This window comes from Meleagris gallopavo, chromosome 20 (genome assembly GCF_000146605.3).
Source record: "Meleagris gallopavo isolate NT-WF06-2002-E0010 breed Aviagen turkey brand Nicholas breeding stock chromosome 20, Turkey_5.1, whole genome shotgun sequence".
NCBI lineage: Eukaryota > Metazoa > Chordata > Aves > Galliformes > Phasianidae > Meleagris > Meleagris gallopavo.
Genome location: NC_015030.2, coordinates 8,727,555 through 8,747,709, shown reverse-complemented (window position 1 = coordinate 8,747,709; position 20,155 = coordinate 8,727,555). Strand labels below are relative to the sequence as shown.

Genomic DNA, 20,155 nt, shown 5'->3' with positions numbered 1-20,155 from the left:
CGGTGGAGCAGAAGCACAGGGTGACAGGAAGGGACAGACGTTGCAGGGAAGATGTGCTTCCGACTGAAATACCGCCTGCAGCGAAACGCTGGGCAGCGTTTGCTTGGGACAATGCAAAAGCTGCTGTGGACACATCAGGCGTCGGAAGAACTGGGTGAATGCTGCCACCTATTGATTGACGCCACGCAAAGGAGCGCCTCCAGCCGCCCTCAGCCTTTGTACACAACTGGCTGCGGTTTTATCATCTTCCACGGGAAAACATCCTCCCTCATTCCAGAAGTGTCACCTGGACCCAGAAGAAACAAACAACTCGCTAAATGGAATTATTGGCCAATAAAATGCACTGCTGCTAAAAATATCTATTGTGCGCAAAGCTGAGATTAATCCAGAGTAAATATTTTGGTAAACGTGTCAGTTAAGAGGCCACCCAAACTGGCTGATTTACATGAAACGTATTTCTAAACTCGCATCTTTGTAATAATATACAGACTTTGTGATGTAATAATAATAATAACTTCTGGAATCGGCTCCTGCTGTGTGCTGCAGGTAGGTGAGCTTCTAGAAATCAAACATGGAATGCAAGTTGGTCACAACAGGTTGTTCAAAGAAGTAGTTTTAGTACAACAAACAAAATTTTCTGCTCAGCTGTAAATATTCAGTATTTACATAAGAGATATAGATAAGGGGAATAATAGATGGCTGACATCTGAGTGGTCTCACGGACTCACTGAAGGCTGTGATCACGTGGGTTTCTGTACAGGATCAGACAAACAGGTCTGCTTGTGTGTGTTTTATCACAAGCACAGAGTTTTGTTTTCTGTAAGCCTTTGAGTCTTTTCCATTTCCAGAATGAATGTAGGTGTGCGTTGGACTTGCACACCGTCATCGCTTTTGGTAATTAGTTTCATGTTTCATCATTTGGGAGAGTTATGTTTACCTCCCTTACCTTACTGAGTGTTTTTTGCCTTTTGTCTTCTGAACAGTTTAAGAGTGAACTTAAATCTCTATGACAAGAAGATTAGTGGTAATGTTTACTTGGTATAAACAAACAAATTATCTTTTAAAGAACTAGCTGGGGCAAGAAAACGTGGGTTTTTTTGTTAAAAAAAATACTGTTCTATTAAAGGGTGTTTGAGTAGCAATAGAGAAGTACTAAGAGCCTTAAAAATAGAAAAGGCAATTGCAAAAGATCTGCTTTCCACAAAGCTGGAAGTAGAAAGCACAGGAGAGAAAGGGAGGAGTGTTGGTATACAATGAGAAACTGCTATAAAGACTTCAAGAATATATTAGTTCTAGTAAAATAACTTTAGCTTTTCGTACTGAAAACAGCTGGAAAGTGAGAATTCCCTCATGAGAATATTCCATGGATGGGTCTATAGGGATCTAAAAACTTCATCACAGATTTTGCCACAGAAGAAGCATCCCTGTTCAGCTCAGCGTTGAAAACAGAATTTTTATGCTTGTGTTTAAGTAATTTTACTTAGTGCTCATAAATTTCGGATTCTCAGCATGGTTTTTTTCCTTATAGAATCCCAGTGTTAAAGAGGTATTCGGTGGTTTTCGAAAGATTTCCCATCTTTCTCCTGTTGGCAAGGAGCAGTGAGCTCAGTCAGCTGTCTGCAGCCTGCTGACTAACGATCCTCCACAACTGCAGGGTGAGAGGGAATCCTGCACACGTACAGCTTGGGATTTCCACGGCACAGAAAGGAAATGCTGCATGATGTGTATTTTCAGAGTGCTTTATAAGTCTCAGTTGCAACAAAGCATTCAGGTATTTGAATTTGATATTCACGTCAGAAGTCTTTGAAGTGCACGTATGCATGTTTACATATACTTACAAAGGGGGAGAAAATATATACAGAGAAAATATATCCTCAAAAAAAAGAGGGTTGGAGCATACCCCCTAATTTTAACGTATAGAATAGAAAGTATATTACAGAAGAGCATAGAATAAAAAGTATGTAAGTTCAAGTCTCGTGACAGATCAGTGCCAGGCCTAGGGCTAGGTTTTGTCTTCAGTTATTTCTGCAAAAGGATGCTATTTGGAATGAAGTTCAGAACCTTTATCTGAGGTTTTCAAGTGTGGGAGAATGCTTCCAACATTTTCCATAATCAGGCACCACATCTGAATAAAATCAGTGATTTTATTTATTTATTTATTTATTTATTTATTTATTTATTTAAATGTAACAGTGGCTCTGGTACCCCTTTAAAAGCAATTTGAAAAAGTAACTAATAGTAACAAAAGAAAAAAAACAACCCCCGGCTCCTCCCCCCACCTCTCCTGCAGATACAAACAATTATTTGCTATGACAGACCCAGAAATGAGTGTCTCATTTTTTTCTCATGCCAGATGTTAAACAGGATCGTTCCTATTAATGAGCCCAGTGCACTGTTCAGGAAGACTAATGATTTTATAAACTGTTGTTTAGTTTTGTTGTCACTTCCATTATTATTAGATTTCTATGCCTGTTCTATGGTTATTCCTTATTCTGCATTGTGGATTTCTATGGGATCCAGTGTTAATCCTATTTGCCCTTTAGTAAAAAAATAATAATAATAATACATGCATAGTTTGAAATATTGCTGTTCTCCTATTGTGGAAGATATTAAAGCAGATATTAACACTACAGGATCTCTGTTAGCTGAAATGAAAGCATCAGTAAAATATGTTTTTTCTTATTCATCTAAAAGTCATTTTTAAACATAATCTGCTTAGGCTGGGAGCTTTCAAATGATCTTGCAGATGTCCCATAGCTGTGGATATGGTTGCTGCTTTTGTTGCTATGATTGCAGACAGCTGTAGTGGCAGCCTACCTGAAGACAGAAGAAACAATACATCACATGCAACATGCATTACTGGTCAGAGTGCAGGACTGGGGTTCTTTTTTTCTCCTTTTATTGATTGACCATAAAAGTAACTGCTTTCCAACGTGTTAATGCCTTTTTGGTCATATTTTATGGCAACTTAATGTCAACTGCAGTTTTGTTTACTCTGGCAGTAATTATTTGTTGTCCTTTCGTGCTGTGCTGCTGATCAATTTTAAGGAATTCGACAAGCTGAAAGCATTGAGAAGTCATGGCATCTTTGACTGGAAGCAAAAGCTTTAGGTGTTCATCAAAGAGTCAAGGCACCAAATGTGATATGACCTGTAATACAACACTATTTGCTTTAAATCCTGTTTTAGCCTGAGATCTTATCATTCAATTTGGATTTTAGTAATAGCTATTAATAATCTTTTCATTTCTGATCATTCATGCAGTGTAAGGAAGAGGTTTACTCCTTCTTCAGAGGCTGAACCAGCAAAGACAGCAAAGCCAATGTGATTCATTCAGTGAAGACAGTGGACAATTACCACCAACTTGATCACATTTTGCCTTGAACAGCTGGTAAGTCAGGTTTAATTTTCAACATATATATTCTTAATTATTAGTTAAAGTATAAAATTGTTTAATGAACGTATTTAAGAGCATGTAAAGTGCAGAATGGTATCTTAGCTTTTGCTTTCCTAAGATCTGAAGTTAATTCTTCTACAGCTATGCTGTGTCCTAGCTTACCTGTAGATACAGTGCAGCAGCTTGTGCCACACAGAACATAATGTATAATTTAGATATTTTTTTTCGCTCTGATATATGATTTTGAAAGGACATGGATGTCCTAAGAGGACATTATGTCAGTATTTACCAATCCCCCCCCCAAATGCTTTTACAAGAATAACATTTTTATTTGACCTTTGAAGCACCCTGCTGTTAGGGAATAAAAGGTTACTACAGTGCTTTGATGTGAAAGCAGAAATCAGATCACAGAGAACAAGCTACAGTATGTGCAGTGAGAATGTGTGTATGAAGGCTTCTGCCACTGCTCTGGTTAATGCTATACCAGAGTTGTAGTCACAAAGATGAGGTGTGTGTTAGTGGTTAATTCCAGGGTAGTTTCCCCAGAGATTCAGGTTATTTATTATTGGAAGCATTGCCATAAGCTTTTTTTTTTAATTCTTGGAAATGCAAAACTCACACTTAAGGGCTGTTGCTGTTTTTACCCTGGTCAGTTCTACCCTTTTCCAAGAAACAGTGCATCGTGCTTGTTGTAGTTTGTGACTTGCTATAAGAATGCTGGTAAGATCACTCAGGGCTGCTCTGAACCATGCTGAGATCTCCTTACTTGCTTAATTTTGACATATGCTGGGTATGTGCAGAGGTGTCCGTACGTAAAAATCTCCAGTGGGTCCATTCTGGAGATCACCTGTTTCTAAACTTTTAGTCTGGGATATGCTGTAACAATATTAGTTGTCACAATGACATATCAGGTCTAGCATCTTTCAATGCAGAGTTTGTTACTTCAGTCTGCACAGTGTGAAATCCAAGAACACACCTGATGGGTGATGTGAGGACAGTGTCCTCATACTGGAGCAGGGGGCACAAATGACTTGAAATTGGAGCCTTACCTTACTCTTACAAAATGGCTTACATCTATAAAAACGAAATGCTGGTGTTCACTGAATAAGCAACAGAATTATGTAAGTTGATCTTTGTTTTCGTTATTACTTATTTTTGCCTGATCCTATTTCCATTGGTCCCTTAGGAGTCATTTTAACAGCTTACCAAGATCCCCTTACAGAAGGTTTTCTAGACTATGCAGCTTGCATTTACCTGTCATTTTTTTCATTTCATGCCTTGTATGTGCCTTGAAAATATGTAAAATGTGATGATCTTCAGTAACGTTTGCATCTCACTGGTCAAAAATGCAGATAATTTGCTTTATATAATTCCAGCAGTTGCTTTGTTTCCCCGCATTTATTCCACACACTGTTACAGTGTTCTGATGGTGTCAGCATACAGAAAACACACATTTGTATTTTTTGAGTCATTTTTGATGCACTGATTCTGTGTGGATAGCAAAGATGCCATCTGTTGTATTGTTGTATAGCTGCATTTTTACAGAATTTAGTTTCTCTTTAGATTTGCTGGTTCCTAATGGAAGAAAAAGTTGAGATTTTACAGAGGACTGATAAAGGCATAAGTTATGTTGACTTTAATAACAGGTATTTTTTGTTTGGTTTTAGTGATACCACAGTGGGTTTGAGAAGTCCTATTAAGTGGATAAACCTAATTGATTTAATGAAAACTTACTAAAGGTCTTCACAGCTTCTCAGTAAGTTTCCCATTTGGCCTACAGGCTTAATGAAGCTTGGAACCTCTCCATAATGTAATGTCATGACAGTTGGAGGTACTGAATCTGCTGCTTTTGGTATAAAAACAAAATCCCAAAGCAAACACAGTGGAATATGCTAAGCTAGGATTGAATTAAGTGTTGGTTGGATCTACTTGTGTTTTTCTTGTCCTCTTCTTTATGATATTAGGGTTTGTACAGTGAATGCAAATTGTTTTCTCTCATGAGTTTACTATTACCTGAGTGGTATTTGGAATCAAATGGCTTTGGAATACTGAAACTATACTTAAAACTGTGCATGAAAGGGATTTTTGCCATAGAAGTCTTGCAATATATTCCAATGATATAGTTCTGATCAACGACAGTGTAAGAAAATCTTGTTGAACAGCTGTTGTTTTTCTTCTAGAAACTACTAGGTGAAAATGACACAGCAAATGCATAATTTAAGTCTCCTCCAGAGTAAAAAGAACAGTATGCCATCTTCTCCAAATGCTGCAAAGCGATTGTATCGGAACTTGTCAGAGAAGCTGAAGGGGAGCCACACATCCTTTGATGAAGCGTATTTCCGAGCGCGCTCGGACCGGCTCAGTCTCCGTAAGACCTCGGTGGTAAATACTTGACATTTTTCATCTTGTCAGTTCGCTGCCTATAAATCTGTATACTTTTCATCATCACAATTCATCTGTTCCCTGACCAGTATTCCCCGCTGTATGTTCTTCTCAAGCTTAAATCTATTTTTGATCCTATGTCAAAATACAGTCTGACCTTCTTGAAGGCCGAAGCAACTTACAGTGATGTTGTTTTATCTTAGAAGTAAGATCTTAAGTTAGCATTAAGGTTGGTCAGAGACTGTGATGATGGTCATTAGATAAGACTGTGAAAAAGATTACGCAGGAAGCAGAAGTACAGAAGAGAGCCAGGCATTCTAGTGCTAGTATAGAAAAGCATGTATGTCTCCACTGGACTTAGTATTCACAAGTGCTCCTACTTGTGCCAGAGATGGTAAAGCTATACAACATACAGCATATACATTTTGAAGAATGGGATGTCTGTGAAGTAATAACAGTGTAAGCTCAGTGCATAACAGAATCTTTTCTATTTGCTGGAGGAAAATAAATCTGCTGTTGATATTGCCAATTAAAAAAAAAAAAGTAAATTCTCTTTTCCATAAGTAGGAAAACACATCTTTCATCTTTTCTTCTGAAATATTTTGAGGGAGATCCTTTCCACTTATGAATAGTAGTGACTTAGGACAGTGTGTGCAAATGTGCCAGAAGTCCCATCTTGGAGCCATTACTCTGATGTACTAATGCAGATGCTTTATCTTCTGACCAGTGCTTCTCTAAATATACATTTCTAATTACACGTTCCTTCAAATATGTATTCCTCTGTCATATTTAAGTGATGAGAAATGACGAATGAAGATAGTCTGAGGAGCAGTGCACTGTTGAGGCTTCAATCCTCTGCTATTCACAGAGCTATTTACTTATAGTCCCACTTACCTCCCTTTTCAGTGCAGATTTATCAGGCTGTGATTGAATAGTGCCTATTCAATCAGTTTAATGAGGAAAATCAATTTTACATTGTTATATTGGTGGTTTAATGCAATAGAGACTTCAGCTACCTTTTTCACCTCAACCACTACACTACTGTGTGAGCGATGCAGCTTTTGTCACTGCAGACCTACCATGAGTGTAAGCATCTCTGGATATTACCAGTCTGGGGTCTGAGCCAGTGCCCACAAGAGTCAGTGAATAGATTCCTACTGAACTTAAACGGCTTTGGGACCCTTTCTGTCTGTTATGCCTGTTTTTTTTCTTCACAGTTTTCCCTAGAAATAAATGGCAAGCAAACCACCAGTTAAGGGTTGGAAATATTCCAGGTAGCTAGCTGATGTATTTTCTAATCATTGAATTTCTGTGGTACAGAGGTAAGTCAGTGACTAAAATCATGTCTCCAGACAAGTGAATAACATTTGTTAGAATTTGATGATTTTTTTTCCCCCCAGTTTTGGCTGGTGAAGAGTTTTCTTTCCATTCTCTCTTACTGTGCAACACTTTCCATTCAGTAAATTGTTGTCTTGCTGCAGACATAGCAATGTCCCAAAATAACTTTATTCTTGAACTCATGTTTATCAAAACAAGTCTTTGCAGAAACTACTTTAATGTTTTTTTCCAACTCCAGTAGCACATAGTAGACTTTTTCAGGCTAACCTAGAGCAAATATCTTGAAAGGGGTACTTCATTTTAATTAAGCTACATAAGATTGCATTTCTAAACACTAACAGCCCTGAATCACTTACTGGAACATGGTTATTACTTACTGCAAAGCAATACTGTAGTTCTTTTCAGTATATATATTTGTGCACTGGTGTAACACCTAAATAAATTAATCACATAGCACAGCTGCCTAGCTAACGATTAGAGGCTGCAAGTCAGCATCAAGGAAAAAGACGTGTCCCTAAACCTTACCTGATCACTTGTAAATGGGATTGAGTTTCTCTTTGAATTCAGTGACTTTGTCTAATCAGAGAAGAATAGAATTATCTAACAAATGTAAATGAATGCAGAAATCAGAAGGGGCTTGTTAATATTAGTGACAGTTGGATTGAAACTGAACATGTGCTTCTAAAGACAGTACATCTTATCCCCATCTGAATTTCTTAGCCCTGAACTGCAAACATCTGAACAATGCTATGATTCTAGAGTCACTTATATAAGAATATAATCAGCTTTATTGCAGCAGAGAACAATATAATATTCAAGTATATTCCTATTTTCTATGTGAAAGCAAATAGTTGTGGAAAAGTTGGTTCAGGAGCACAGAACATTTTCTGGGCTAGGAAAGCTGGGCTCAGTGCAGGCTTTTAAATGGGACAATTATTAGCATGGCTGAAAATGTGGTAGCTATTTCACTGTCTCACCAGGGTGTTTTTTTGAGTGAAATGTCTATTATGGTTAGATGCACACTACTGTGTGGATGAGGGATACATACATGCCTATTTGGAAACGTCATATCATAATTCCATGTTTTTACAATCTCTGAAGTTACAAGAAACGCCAACATATTTCAGACTAATGGTTGTGTCTGAATTGTTCATTTGGAAGACCTGATATTTGCAATTTGGTCTGAAAATTATTTGGATTGGAAGAAGTAGGTTATGAACTTAATGCTCTGTTTCTTGTTTAAATGAGTGCAACTTTTTCATTTAGATTTCTAATGAAATGAAGAAATAGTAATTTAGTTGTATTTTTGCGTTTTTGGTGGAATGTTTGTGCCAGTAGATTCCCTGGCCAGAATATTTATAAGGAATTAACTTAAGCATGTGCTTATATTCTGTGCGACTTCAGGAGAAAACTTCAGAAATACTTTAGGTATTTGGGTTGGCAAGTAAAAATCTGATGATGCATTTTTAAAGAGTTCTATGCAGGTTTAGGTCTTGACAATGCATCCAAAAATAACAAGTCAAATCAAAGTTTGGAAAATAATTCTACGGGAATTGTTCAGGTAGGTAAAATCTTTTGTCAAAGTATGAATCTGCATTTGGAAAAGGGCCAAATGCTTCTGTCAGCCACATCACAGGGTTAATTTCAGCTGCAATACTGAATTCAGGCATCTTCATTATTATGTAACAGGTTTTTTTTGTTTGTTCTTACATAATGCAAGACATTTCTGCTATGTAGTACAGATTTATTGAGTTTCACGCACAATTGGAATTAAAGCTAAATAATGGTCTCCAGCACTTTCGGTGGCATTCTACAGATGATTATTCACTGAACCTTTCTGCACAATCACAAGGCCAATGAAAAGAGGGTGACTATTTTGATTTTAAAAAGAAATGGAAACAGTGCACGTACCCAGAGCCACAGAAGTGAAAATCTGAATGGAGAAATACCTGGTTTCCTGTTCTGAATCCGTACCACAAGTCTGTCATTGATTAATATAACCAGCTCTACCTTTCTTTTCTGCTCCCCAAGTGATTGCCAGTGTTTCTTCAAATGAACTCAAGGAATAGAAATGAGGTCTAATGTAGTCATTCTGTTTACTTCAAATAATCACCTTTGTAATAAGCTCTTTATGAATTAACTGTTAAGTTCATTTTCTGTGATCACTTACAAGAGTAACTTGTTCTTGCTTATTTTCTCGTTGCATGACATGGAGATGCTTCTGAAGCATAATTCCCATTTATTTCCTTAAATAACAGCACAGGAGAAGTTCTAAAGGAAGTAGGAAAAGAATTTGAAATGAGTTTCAGCTGAGATGAAATTAATGTCTTTTATAAAGTAGATAAAATATTTTTACCATTTCACCAAAAATATCTACTTTTCTAATCAGTCATATGAAAAACAGTCTTCCATTTCACAGTTACTCAATTGAAACAATGAAATTTCAAAAATCTAAAGAGCATGGCCTTTGTACTTCGATCAATGCACTATTTATGGTAATTTTAGTGCATAGTACAGTGATGTGCAGCTGTTAAATGTAGAGAATTGACTTCGGTCAGAGTTGATGCCATTTAGCACATGTAGAATAACACAATTAATTAAAATATTTTGTAATTAAATTAAACAAAAGCCTCTTTTGATTTCTAGCTAGTGCACCTCATCTCTTTGGACTGGGGGGGAAACACCAGAATATGACTAAGATGTCATCTTGATACAGGAGCAGTTTTGTGCACTACTGGAATAAAAGAAAACATGGCTGCAGTGCAGTAAAAATTTGTCATTTTTAACTTAAAATAATAGACATCTGGCCTCCTTTCCAAACTTCACTGGAGATGTGCCCTCTCTAATGATGGTATACATTTTTTCCCCTTGAACAGAGGCATAAATAGAGAATGATAAATTTAGCTGCTCACCATTTAGTTTATTCTCAGATTTTTCTCTTCCACCTGACACTGAAGTAGGATGTTGATGTCTAATCACGATGGAAGACAGCTTCAATTCACTGTTTAATTCATACAATAACAAAAAAGTTACTGTTTTATTGTCAGTGTGTTTCTTCTATTGTGGGTTCTGGGATGCAGGAAACCAGTACATGTATCTGGATCACTTGATCTCTTACATAAGCATTTTTTAGTATGTCCATTGACACAGCATTTCTACATAGATCTCAGTTCCATTATGAGACCACAAGCTGAGCCCTCCTTGCTTAGCTGGGCCTCTTGCTTCTACTAATTCATTCTTCAGAGGAAAAAAATAATTATGGCAAGAGGACACTGGGATAGAATTTAAAGAATCCTGGCAAATAACATAATTACTGTAGGCTCTAGAAGGGTGTTCTCATAACAGAAACCTTCAGACCGTGCTATCCTCCTGCACCTCCTTCTCCCCAGCTCTATTAAGAAATGAAAGGTGTTTGGGTTGTTGTTTGTTTTGTATTACACAGTTCTTTTATCTCCTTGACTTTGGTAAATAGAAAGTTTAGTGGCTCCTCCTGCTTGAGAGTTGGCATCATGGGTGTTCCTGATTTTTCTAACTTGCTTTTGAGCTTATGTTCTCTGCTGTTCAGACATGTCTTCTTCTGATTAAGCACACTGGAGGATCAGTGCATTCAGTCTCATTTCTACATCTTTATTTAAGGGCTATATATTTCAAAGCTTCTTCTAGCTACAAGCTAAATACAAAAATATGAGCACCTAGAAATGACTGAAATGTTGGAGTGAGCAGTAGATCACACACATCTGTGAAAGTTTCCCCCAGAATTGTTTCATTTGACTTTTGGTTAGTTGAATTTGTACACCTTAGGTTTTTACTTTTTTGAGAATGAAAAGGTAAGTAGAACAAGAACCTGTCAAAATCATAGTCTTTCATCCAGCTTCACATCAAAAACATACACTGTTGCCCATATGGTCAATTTCAGTCCAAAAAAGAATGATGGGTTTGAATCTCACCTGAAAGAAGCTCGAGCACACAGGTCTAGAAGTAGAGCAAGCTCAGTTTTGCTGCAAGCATCTTCCATGTTTCGAGCTGAGCTTAGGATGGGAAGGTTCAATATTTTATAGTAATGTCACAAAAGTCATTTTCCATAATTTATTTCCTGAAGTTCAAACATTTTCAAGTTCTACTGAGTTTCTGTTTTTGTTGGTACACAGAATTTCCAATGCAATGAAGCTATGTTTGAGGCCGTAGAACAGCAAGATCTGGATGCTGTTCAGATTCTTCTCTATCAGTACACACCAGAGGAACTGGACCTGAATACTCCAAACAGTGAAGGACTTACTCCTTTGGATATTGCCATTTTAACTAACAACATCCCTATTGCTAGGACTCTTCTACATGTTGGGGCAAAAGAAAGCCCACACTGTAAGTATTCAGAATTTGTTGAGATAATTCTGTAATAATTTGGTTTGCTTTTGTTTGGGAAAATTAATTGTGTTACAAAATCTGACTTTTTTATCATGAAGTTGATTATACCTGAAATTGCTGCACAGTGCTGGAAGGGTGTTTGCAGAAATATCTGCTTGTTGATGTTCAGCAGATAGTTTTTGTTCCCTATATAAGTATGAATCCGATTGAACTTCTAATAAACAGTGAGGTAGCTGAGTTAATATCAATACTGAAAATAAATCTTCAAAAATATGGAAACAGGAATGGAGTGATCGTGGTCTGAAACAAAGGTTGTCATGAAAAATGAAAAGAGTCTGGGTTATCTAGGCTATGGTGTGTTTTGATTATTTTGATCTTGGTTATGCTGCCTTCAGAAGGCTGGCTGTGTTGAAATCTATCATTTCCATTGCTTCAGACTCCTGCTCGTATCTCCTCAACCCTTCTCTTCAAATAGCCTCAATGAGTTTCCAAGCTCTAGAGAACCGGAGGATATCTGAGCACAAAACAGACCTTCACACTTCACTGGGGTGCTGTCATTGCTTATAAGTACATATTGTAGTTATAGAACTATCCTTTGTATTCCTTCACAGGCATTTAAATGCACAATTTGTGGGCTGCAGGGTGACTTACCAAACCAATTAATCAACCGTAAACCATGACACAAACTCTGACGCCTTACTTATGTCTAAAAATACACCAATGTATGTGAATTTGTTTTAAACTGTCAATGCCTATATTTAGGACATTCCCAGCAAGGCTATAATGAGACTGTGTTTGAGGGGTTCGGCCACTGCAGACTCTGCCATTAATTTGAAGTTAGTTAAATTAACAACATTTAGTGCTGGCATGTCAATCTCAGTGCTCCAGGAAATTGCACCTTGAGGCTACTAACATTGCCAGTTTTTTCACTGGAGAGCGTGTGTGCATGTGTGTGTGTGTGCATGTTGAGTTTTTTTGCCAGACCCTCAGTGTTGGTACACCTTTATTGCTTTTCTATGTCCACAGCACTTATATTATCATTTATTCTGGCCTCCTTTAACCTTCCCTGGAGATTTTTGCATAGTGTAGCTGCTCAGTGAAAAGATTTTTTTAGCTTTATATTTATTTGTTTATTTTTCTGTCATGGTTCATGACTGAGGCTTTAAAAAAAAGTGTGACAGCATTTAGAGTACATGATTGACTGCTGAAGCAACATTCATTAACCATGACAAATCTAGAGGAAAACACAGTCTTGAGTGTTCTAAACAGCAGTAAAAAAGACTAAACTAATTTTTCATTGACCTCATCTGTAAATAAATGCAGTCTGATGGCGAGCAGGGGCAATCATAAATTAGTATTCATTTCCTGTAATTAATGCAAACATGCCTATGAACACAGAGAATATGAATATATAACCACCTCATTTCCATTTCAAAATATACTCACCAAATTTCCACTTCACTTATCTTGATTTTTAGCTTTTCTGATTGAAATAATGGTCAAAATGTTCTCAGTAAAAAGCAGGGGACTGTTTTGGAGTGTTTTATTTTTTAATTTTCAGTTTACGGTTGCTACTTAGGATCAAAACGCAAAAAGTTGTTTTCAGCACTTAAAACAAAGGTCTGCAGCAGTTTCCTATGTGGCTTTAATCTTGGGGAACAGACAGCAGTCACTTCCCCCCCCCTCTAGTGTTTCTGCTTTCTTTTCTGTACCTAACCAAGCCTTTTAGAGTTAAACCCATTCTGCATGATATTAGGCCTGCAAGGATATGATTAGAACCCAGCAGGAGCATTTTCATTTCACTGTGGTGATCAATTGAGCAAGACTTTGCCAGGCTAAGTGGGAGGGGTGCGATTTCAAGGTAAGATTCTGACTCATACCAATTTTGGGACAGGACACAAACATCTTTTAATCTGACTGTAAGCGGTGCATAGCACAAATGCATGCGCTTGAGAGGTTGAGAGGTAAATGATTTCCCCCCTGCAAGAGCACACAGGAAGCTTCTCACAGAGAGAATTCTTGTTCTTCTACTATATTAGACATAGAGATCAAGTTGAAATTTCACTGTAGCATCAGTGCTGTAGGAGAGGGGATCTGAAGGACGGATAGCTTGCAGCTGCCTGGAACAGGCAGAACAGCAGATAAAAGAACAGAAAGTAAAACTCTGATCTCCTTTTCCACATGGATCTCAGGCTGTATAAATCTTAACAGGAGCCCAGCATATTTTAAACACGAAGCAGGATCAGAAAATGCAGCATTTAGAATATTAATTTAGTGGGGAGGAAGCAAGACATTTGCTCTTGTCAAAGCCCACTGCATTATTAATCTTTTCAGTTACTTTTGTTCACATATTTGTGGTCTGGCTAGGTTTGTTCATGTGAACCTAAATATAAATAAGATTAAAATTTCTAACGACTGATTTGATACATTTCCAAGACCAGACAATTGTGGATCTGAATCTTGATGAAAGAGAGAGAGCCAGATCCTCAGGGAAATCTTGAACCAATGCCAACCTACAATCACCTGAAGTTCTGGCACATAAAATCTCCTTTCTCAGTCCTGTTTTGCTATCAGATGTGTTGCACGCTTATTGTAGGCATGGAGCCAGGAAACGGTCACCTTTGGCCTCTCAGTAAACAGCCAGTTGTGAGGATACCAGCAGATTCCAGTAAGCCTGGCCTCTTGATGTCCATACAAAGAATGATCAAACTTCAAGAGGGATGGCTACAGGCCAGCTTCTGAAAGCGAGGTCTTAGAAACAGCCATTCTTCAAAAGCAACCTTTGGATGTCAGAGGTGCTGGGTAATTCTTCACTCTCCTCCTGTGGTTTCAAAGATTCCTTGTCAGTTTTCACATTGTTGTGCAGCATTATACTTAGACTATGATAAATTTCAATGGTTATACAGTTACACGAGACAAATGGTAAAATTACTGTGAGGTTCAAACTGGATAAAACAAACACCTTTTTCAATCCCAGGATAGTAAAGCAGTTGTACGTATTGCCCGGGGAGCTTGTAAAGCTCCATCTCAAGACGTTTTCCAGGCCAGATGGGTAATGTCCTCAGAAACTTGGCCTGAACTTGCAGCTGATCTTGTTTTCAACAAGCTTGAACATCAAATTTTGAACAAGATAATTAGAAAGGCCCTTCCAATCCAATTTATCCTGTAATCCTATGATTCCAGTTTAGGAACTATACATTCATATGTGCAGATATCATCACTCATCTGGTATTATGATGTCAAAAGCCAGTCAGTCTTCGTCCTTTATGTCAGCTCCATGTTGTCAGAAACATATACTGCTCCTGGCTTATGCGAGTAAATGGGTGGTGAAGCCTGTGCAACACTGCTGCTGTTCCTATAAAAAAACACAGGGAGACTAACAGGCTGGCTGTTCCTACACAGCAACACTCCATTATTGTTAAGAGGAGCATCTTCTGCCAATTCTAAATAAATGTGAATCCTTGTGAAGTGTTTTAAATAAATAAGGGGTTTTGTTTAGAACTGTCTCAAAGCTCTTCTGCGAAATTACCGGGCAGCAAAGAAAAGCTGCTTTCTGTGACTTCAGAATTCTTTTTCTTGTATGTTATTTCCTGTGGATTAAACATCAGATAAGTTCTTGCACTTCTCAGATTAAACAGCTTCACAAGTCTATTTTCTAAACTGTTAATAGTTTGAACAATTTCAGGCTAAAAGCAGTTCTGAAAAATAGCATTTGATTCACTACATTTCTCTGTATCATCAAGGGCTGGCATAGGGCAGTCTTGCGGACTTGGGCTAAGACATTTTAGTTTACATCCAAAGTGACTGTCATTTTTCACGTTTATATAGCACACAGCAGTTCATACAGGCAATTCATACTAATTAATGTTGAATTAAAATCATTCTGAGCACTTGAGAATAACAAAATCTCCACGCGTCAAACAGCTCACTATCCATCAAATCTGTCAGAGAACTCATTACAGGGCATTTTAATGGGCAACACCGAGGCACAAGATAACCTGGAAAGAGAATCACTGTACTTCAGCTGTAGCCCTTAAACACAAAACTCTCATTCTTAACTTTGCCAATTAGGTCTCTCTTCACTTGTAGAGATTTGTATATTGTATATTGTTTTCAGCTATAATCAATACCAATTACTTTCTTCCTGAGAAAACATATGATATTATGGCAAAGTAAGAGTTAGAGACCAAATTCTTTATTATTTTACTTCTTTTATAGTGTTCTATCAATCTAAAACACGTAAGCCATTTCAGGCTAATTAAGACATTGTTAAGCATTTGAGAAACACCAGAAGATAAAATCTACTGTTTATTCTTGTCATTAGTCCCGTTTAAGTGGCCAGATCCTTAAGTGTGGTACAAATTGGTGTGGCTCTAATCAAGTTGATGACAAGGTTTCTGTTGGAAGGCACAGTGTTGAAGGATTTGGCCCTGTGTGGGTTATGTTGGAATGCGTAAGGCCAGAATTTTGTCACATGAGTCTATCGAGCAATTATTTACTTTTCCCTTTTCTTGGTAGTTGTTAACATGGAAAGCAGGTCAGTGCATCTGTGTACATTGGTCCAGGAAGCACAGCAGCGAGTTACTGAATTGTCTGCACAAGTGATGAATGAAGGCCTTGGTACAGACAACACAGAAAAAGAGAAGCAACTAAAAGCATGGGAATGGAGATACAGGCTATACAAGCGCATGAAGGCAGGCTACGAGCATGCTAGTAAGTAGAAGAAAGTAGCTGCAAAGTTTAAGACAAGAACTTTTACAGTGGCAAACGCTGCCTTTGTTGAGCAAAGATGATCCTCACAGCACTGCTGTAAAGCAGATGAATGTTAGGGTGGGAAAAATAAGGCACTCAGTTAAATGGTCTTCCCAAAAGTGAGAAAGAAATGTGATGCTAGTTCCAGAAAGGACCAAATCTCTGAGAGCAACAAGAGCACTGCTCATCAGTGTAAAACTGATTAGATGAGATTACAGATTCTTGGTTCAGGATCTAATGATTCTGTCTTGTCTCTTCACATTTACTTCTGGATGTTATTTCATATGATCAGAGTTTAAAATAAGACGATCAGAATACATGAATACAGAGGAAGTCATAGAGGAACACTGGTCTTTTTCTGTTGTTGTACTCTACTTTTTTAAATAGTTCTGACTTAAAGTAATTGAGTTTATCTTAATATTTGGTTAAAAATGAGTTTAGATTAGATTTTTCGTATAAAAATCAATACTTATTTTTATTGTTGGCATCTACATGCGACATTTCATCAGCATAGTTACAAATTGGGCTACTTGGGGTACAGAACTGTTTAAAGAAAATGGGAATTTGAACCCATAGAAAGGAATAAACAGGACTGAACTCTTTCATATTTGGATCTTTTAGCTGTACACTTTCTCTTCAATAAAATACAATCATTGCCATTAACATTTTTACAGCCACCTTTATATATGTATATACTTGGAAAAATTTTCTCAATTTTATTGTATTCGAAGACTGTTTCTTCAAGACAGAGGTAGTGCTCCTTTTATTGGATATTAAATACAGCCAATACAGCAGTAAGTTAATATAATGATCTTTTTAATCAGTTCCAGCAGTAAGTCATGACATTTTATGTTTGATTTCTGAATTGAGTCTGATTGATATTCTGTGAATTCAGCTTTTTAAAAACAAAACAAAAAACAAAAAACAAACAAAAAAAAACAACCAACAAAACAAAACAATAAATAGTAAAAAAAATTAGGCCTCAGCTGACAAATGTGTTTTGGAACTACTGCACTGAAACATTTGTGGAATCTGCAATTTCTGGATCACAACAATGCAAAAAGGTTTTCTGTCATTTAATAAATTTGAATTTGTTAGTGAAACTATAAAAGTTTAATTAGCTCTTTGTGGTTTTGTCCTTTCTCTCTCTTCCTACCCACCCCAAGAGATTTATAGGGGCTTTTCATTGACATAATTAGCATGAATCTGTTTTATTAGGTTACATATATGCAGGAAGATATTTTTAACTGAAAGGAGCCAAAAACCATGATAGAAACAAATGGTGTCTGCAGGATATTGTTAGCAGGGCACTAATTAAAATTCTCAAAAGGCAGAGAACACAAACACCTACAACCCAAAGCTCACAATTGCAGGGTGATTTTCAGTGGGTTCTTTGAAGACTCAGAAACATTGTTTGAATAGGATTTGTTGTGCTGAAGAGCTGATGTTTTCTCTTCTCTCCCAGGAGCCCCTGAGGCGCCAACCAATGTCTGTCTCATGGTAACAAGCAGTACATCACTCACTGTCACCTTCCAAGAACCTCTGAGTGTCAACTCAGCTGTGGTGACCAAGTATAAAGGTATTGGATTTAGATATCTTTCATTTGCCTTAACAATCTATAAACATTTGATGGCCAAGTGAAAAAGGTGTTTTCACTAGAAATGTCTGAATTTAATTATTTTCATAATAAATAGCTGTATAAATTGAATATTCTTTTAAGATTCCTTAAAGACAAAGTTTTATTTAAAAAACAAAAAACAAAACAACAAACAGAAGCTTTCTTCTTGAGTGCTTTGAAGGAGTTTGCTTGACTTACTGTCGTTAAGCTCAGTGACTGGGTTGACATGAGTCAGCTATGCAATGCAGACTAACTTTTGGTGCCTGTGGGCTTCTGAAACTGTATGTATCCTTGTAAATGCCAAACCCACACCACAGTTCCTTAAAGGAATGCCTCTGGAAGCTGAAACTTCTGGCAGAGGTATCATACAGCCCAACTAATTAGGTATTCCAGGGCTGCCACATCATTCTTGGAAGAGCTATACATATGGAGTGGCACCAGTTAGTTGCAAAGTAGAATGAATAGGAAAATGCTTCCATGTGAATAGCTCTGTTGAGTAGAAAATAATTTCTATTCCATAAGAAATTCCAATTAAAAAAAAAAGTTTTATCAAAGATTGAAATTAAAATTTTCCCATTTAAGGGAACTTGCTGGTTCTCTAAAATGACTGGAACAGTGAGTTCCTCAATGTTTAATGGAGCAATCTGCAACCTCCATTTTTAATTAGGAACGTGGGTCCTTCCACAGGTAAAGGGACATAAAAGCACTTCCTGAAGATCTGAGGCCTTCTTTGACTACTCCAGGGAATAGCTGAGAGTGGAGACCCAGAAAGTCCTCTTAGAGTGAGTTTTGATACGTGTAGGAGGAGCTTTAATAGCTAGGTCTGGGGCAGTATCTTTCATATTTCTGTGTGTAGATGCCATAGTGATTGCTTCAACAGGAAATATGCAGAGAGCTGCCATAGAGCAAGTGCCCAATAGTTCATGAAGTTCCTCTAGAGGTGGGACATGCCAGTGCACAGCCTTCAGTGGCATCGCAAGCACTAAAGGACTAAATGAGATTATTTTGGAAAAGGCATGTTTTCTTACCTCTCTACTTCTGATTTGAGATGCCAGTCATCATTGGCTATGCTCAGTACACTTTTTTTCATAGTGCAAGGAAAAAAAACTCCCAGACATCACTAAAACAAAGTGATTCCATTCCTGATAGCCTCAGTAGAAGGGTAAATGGCTGTATTACACCTAGTCAGCCTTGCAGTGCTGCAGGAAGTGTTATTTGCAAAAACATCAAAGACCTTTAGGAGCCTAAATCGAATTTTAAACAATGGGTTGAGTTGCCAGGAAACTAAATTTCATTTAAGGGCTTCCTACTGCCTGATTTACTTGTGAAAATGATACTTGGGCTCCTAAAAGACTTAACTCTCTTGAAAATATTAGCCTGCTCTTTGTAGTATGAAGATTTTAAACAAATCTGAAATGTCCAGATTTTCATTATAACAAATGTTGATATTTTCACAGTAAAGACAATTCCCAGATAGAGCTGATTTTTAAATCAGAATGCTATTCCTAGTTTCTAAAGATTGCAGTATTTTTTATCTTGCTAACTCAACTGTATTGAGTATGGTTTGCACCTATCAGTTCTGTCCCGTTTTGGTAAGTACCCCATTAAGAGAAATTTGATCCAACTTGACCTAACTTTCTCATCAGACGAGGTAGCATTGCTGTCATATTTTGAATTACTCTCATTGGTCATCGTTTTATGCTACATCAAGTTGACAGTTCTGGCAGAAAGTTCTTTTTAAATCCTCTGTCCCATGAGAACTGAATATTTATGGTTAGATAAAAAGAAAGATAATTAATAGCTTCTTTTGGTGACTTTTGGGAATTAATTAAGCGCTGGTTGTAGAACTGCTTATTACATTATGGAGTGAGATTCTTTGTGCTAGTTTTAGAGGCTGTAAAAAAGAAACAACAATCATTCAAATGATCACTTGTAAGAATGATTCAACCAGCCAGCAATTAGCCTGAAAGGAGATCTTGATAACATTGTCTGAGCATCTTTCCAGTCCAAGTATTAATCACCTATGCAGAAAGCCATCTAAGTATTTTACTGACTCATGGAAGAAAGTAAGCTGTTAGGCTTTATTTCCCTCAATGCTTTACCATTTCTTTTTCTAATAAAAGATCAGGAGCACTTGTAGCACTGTATAGGGAATACCTGCTCATTTACAGAAGCTAATAATGTTCTTTTATATGGATCTGAATTACAGAGGATAAAACTGACATCACTTTTGTTCAGTCTAGTTTTGTTCCCTAAAAACACTGAGAAGCTGCCAATTCCTTTTCTTCTGTGTCATCCTTTTTTTTT

The 20,155-nt window shown here is 37.2% G+C and overlaps 1 protein-coding gene across 4 annotated transcripts in view; it reads left to right on the top strand.

Moving 5' to 3' along the window:
- Positions 1 to 550: 550 nt before the first annotated feature.
- Positions 551 to 20,155, top strand: part of ANKFN1 (ankyrin repeat and fibronectin type III domain containing 1) — a 68,141-nt gene continuing 48,536 nt past the window's right edge. Inside the window, exons 1-8 of one of the 4 annotated variants that reach the window (XM_019621767.1) lie at positions 553 to 596; positions 1,529 to 1,546; positions 1,655 to 1,771; positions 3,264 to 3,390; positions 5,577 to 5,778; positions 11,265 to 11,475; positions 15,997 to 16,191; positions 17,696 to 17,809. In XM_019621767.1, coding sequence (XP_019477312.1) covers positions 5,593 to 5,778; positions 11,265 to 11,475; positions 15,997 to 16,191; positions 17,696 to 17,809 — 706 coding nt within the window. In that variant the 5' untranslated portion in view covers positions 553 to 596; positions 1,529 to 1,546; positions 1,655 to 1,771; positions 3,264 to 3,390; positions 5,577 to 5,592. The other 3 variants (XM_019621769.1, XM_031556354.1, XM_019621765.1) reach the window with 3 other exon arrangements.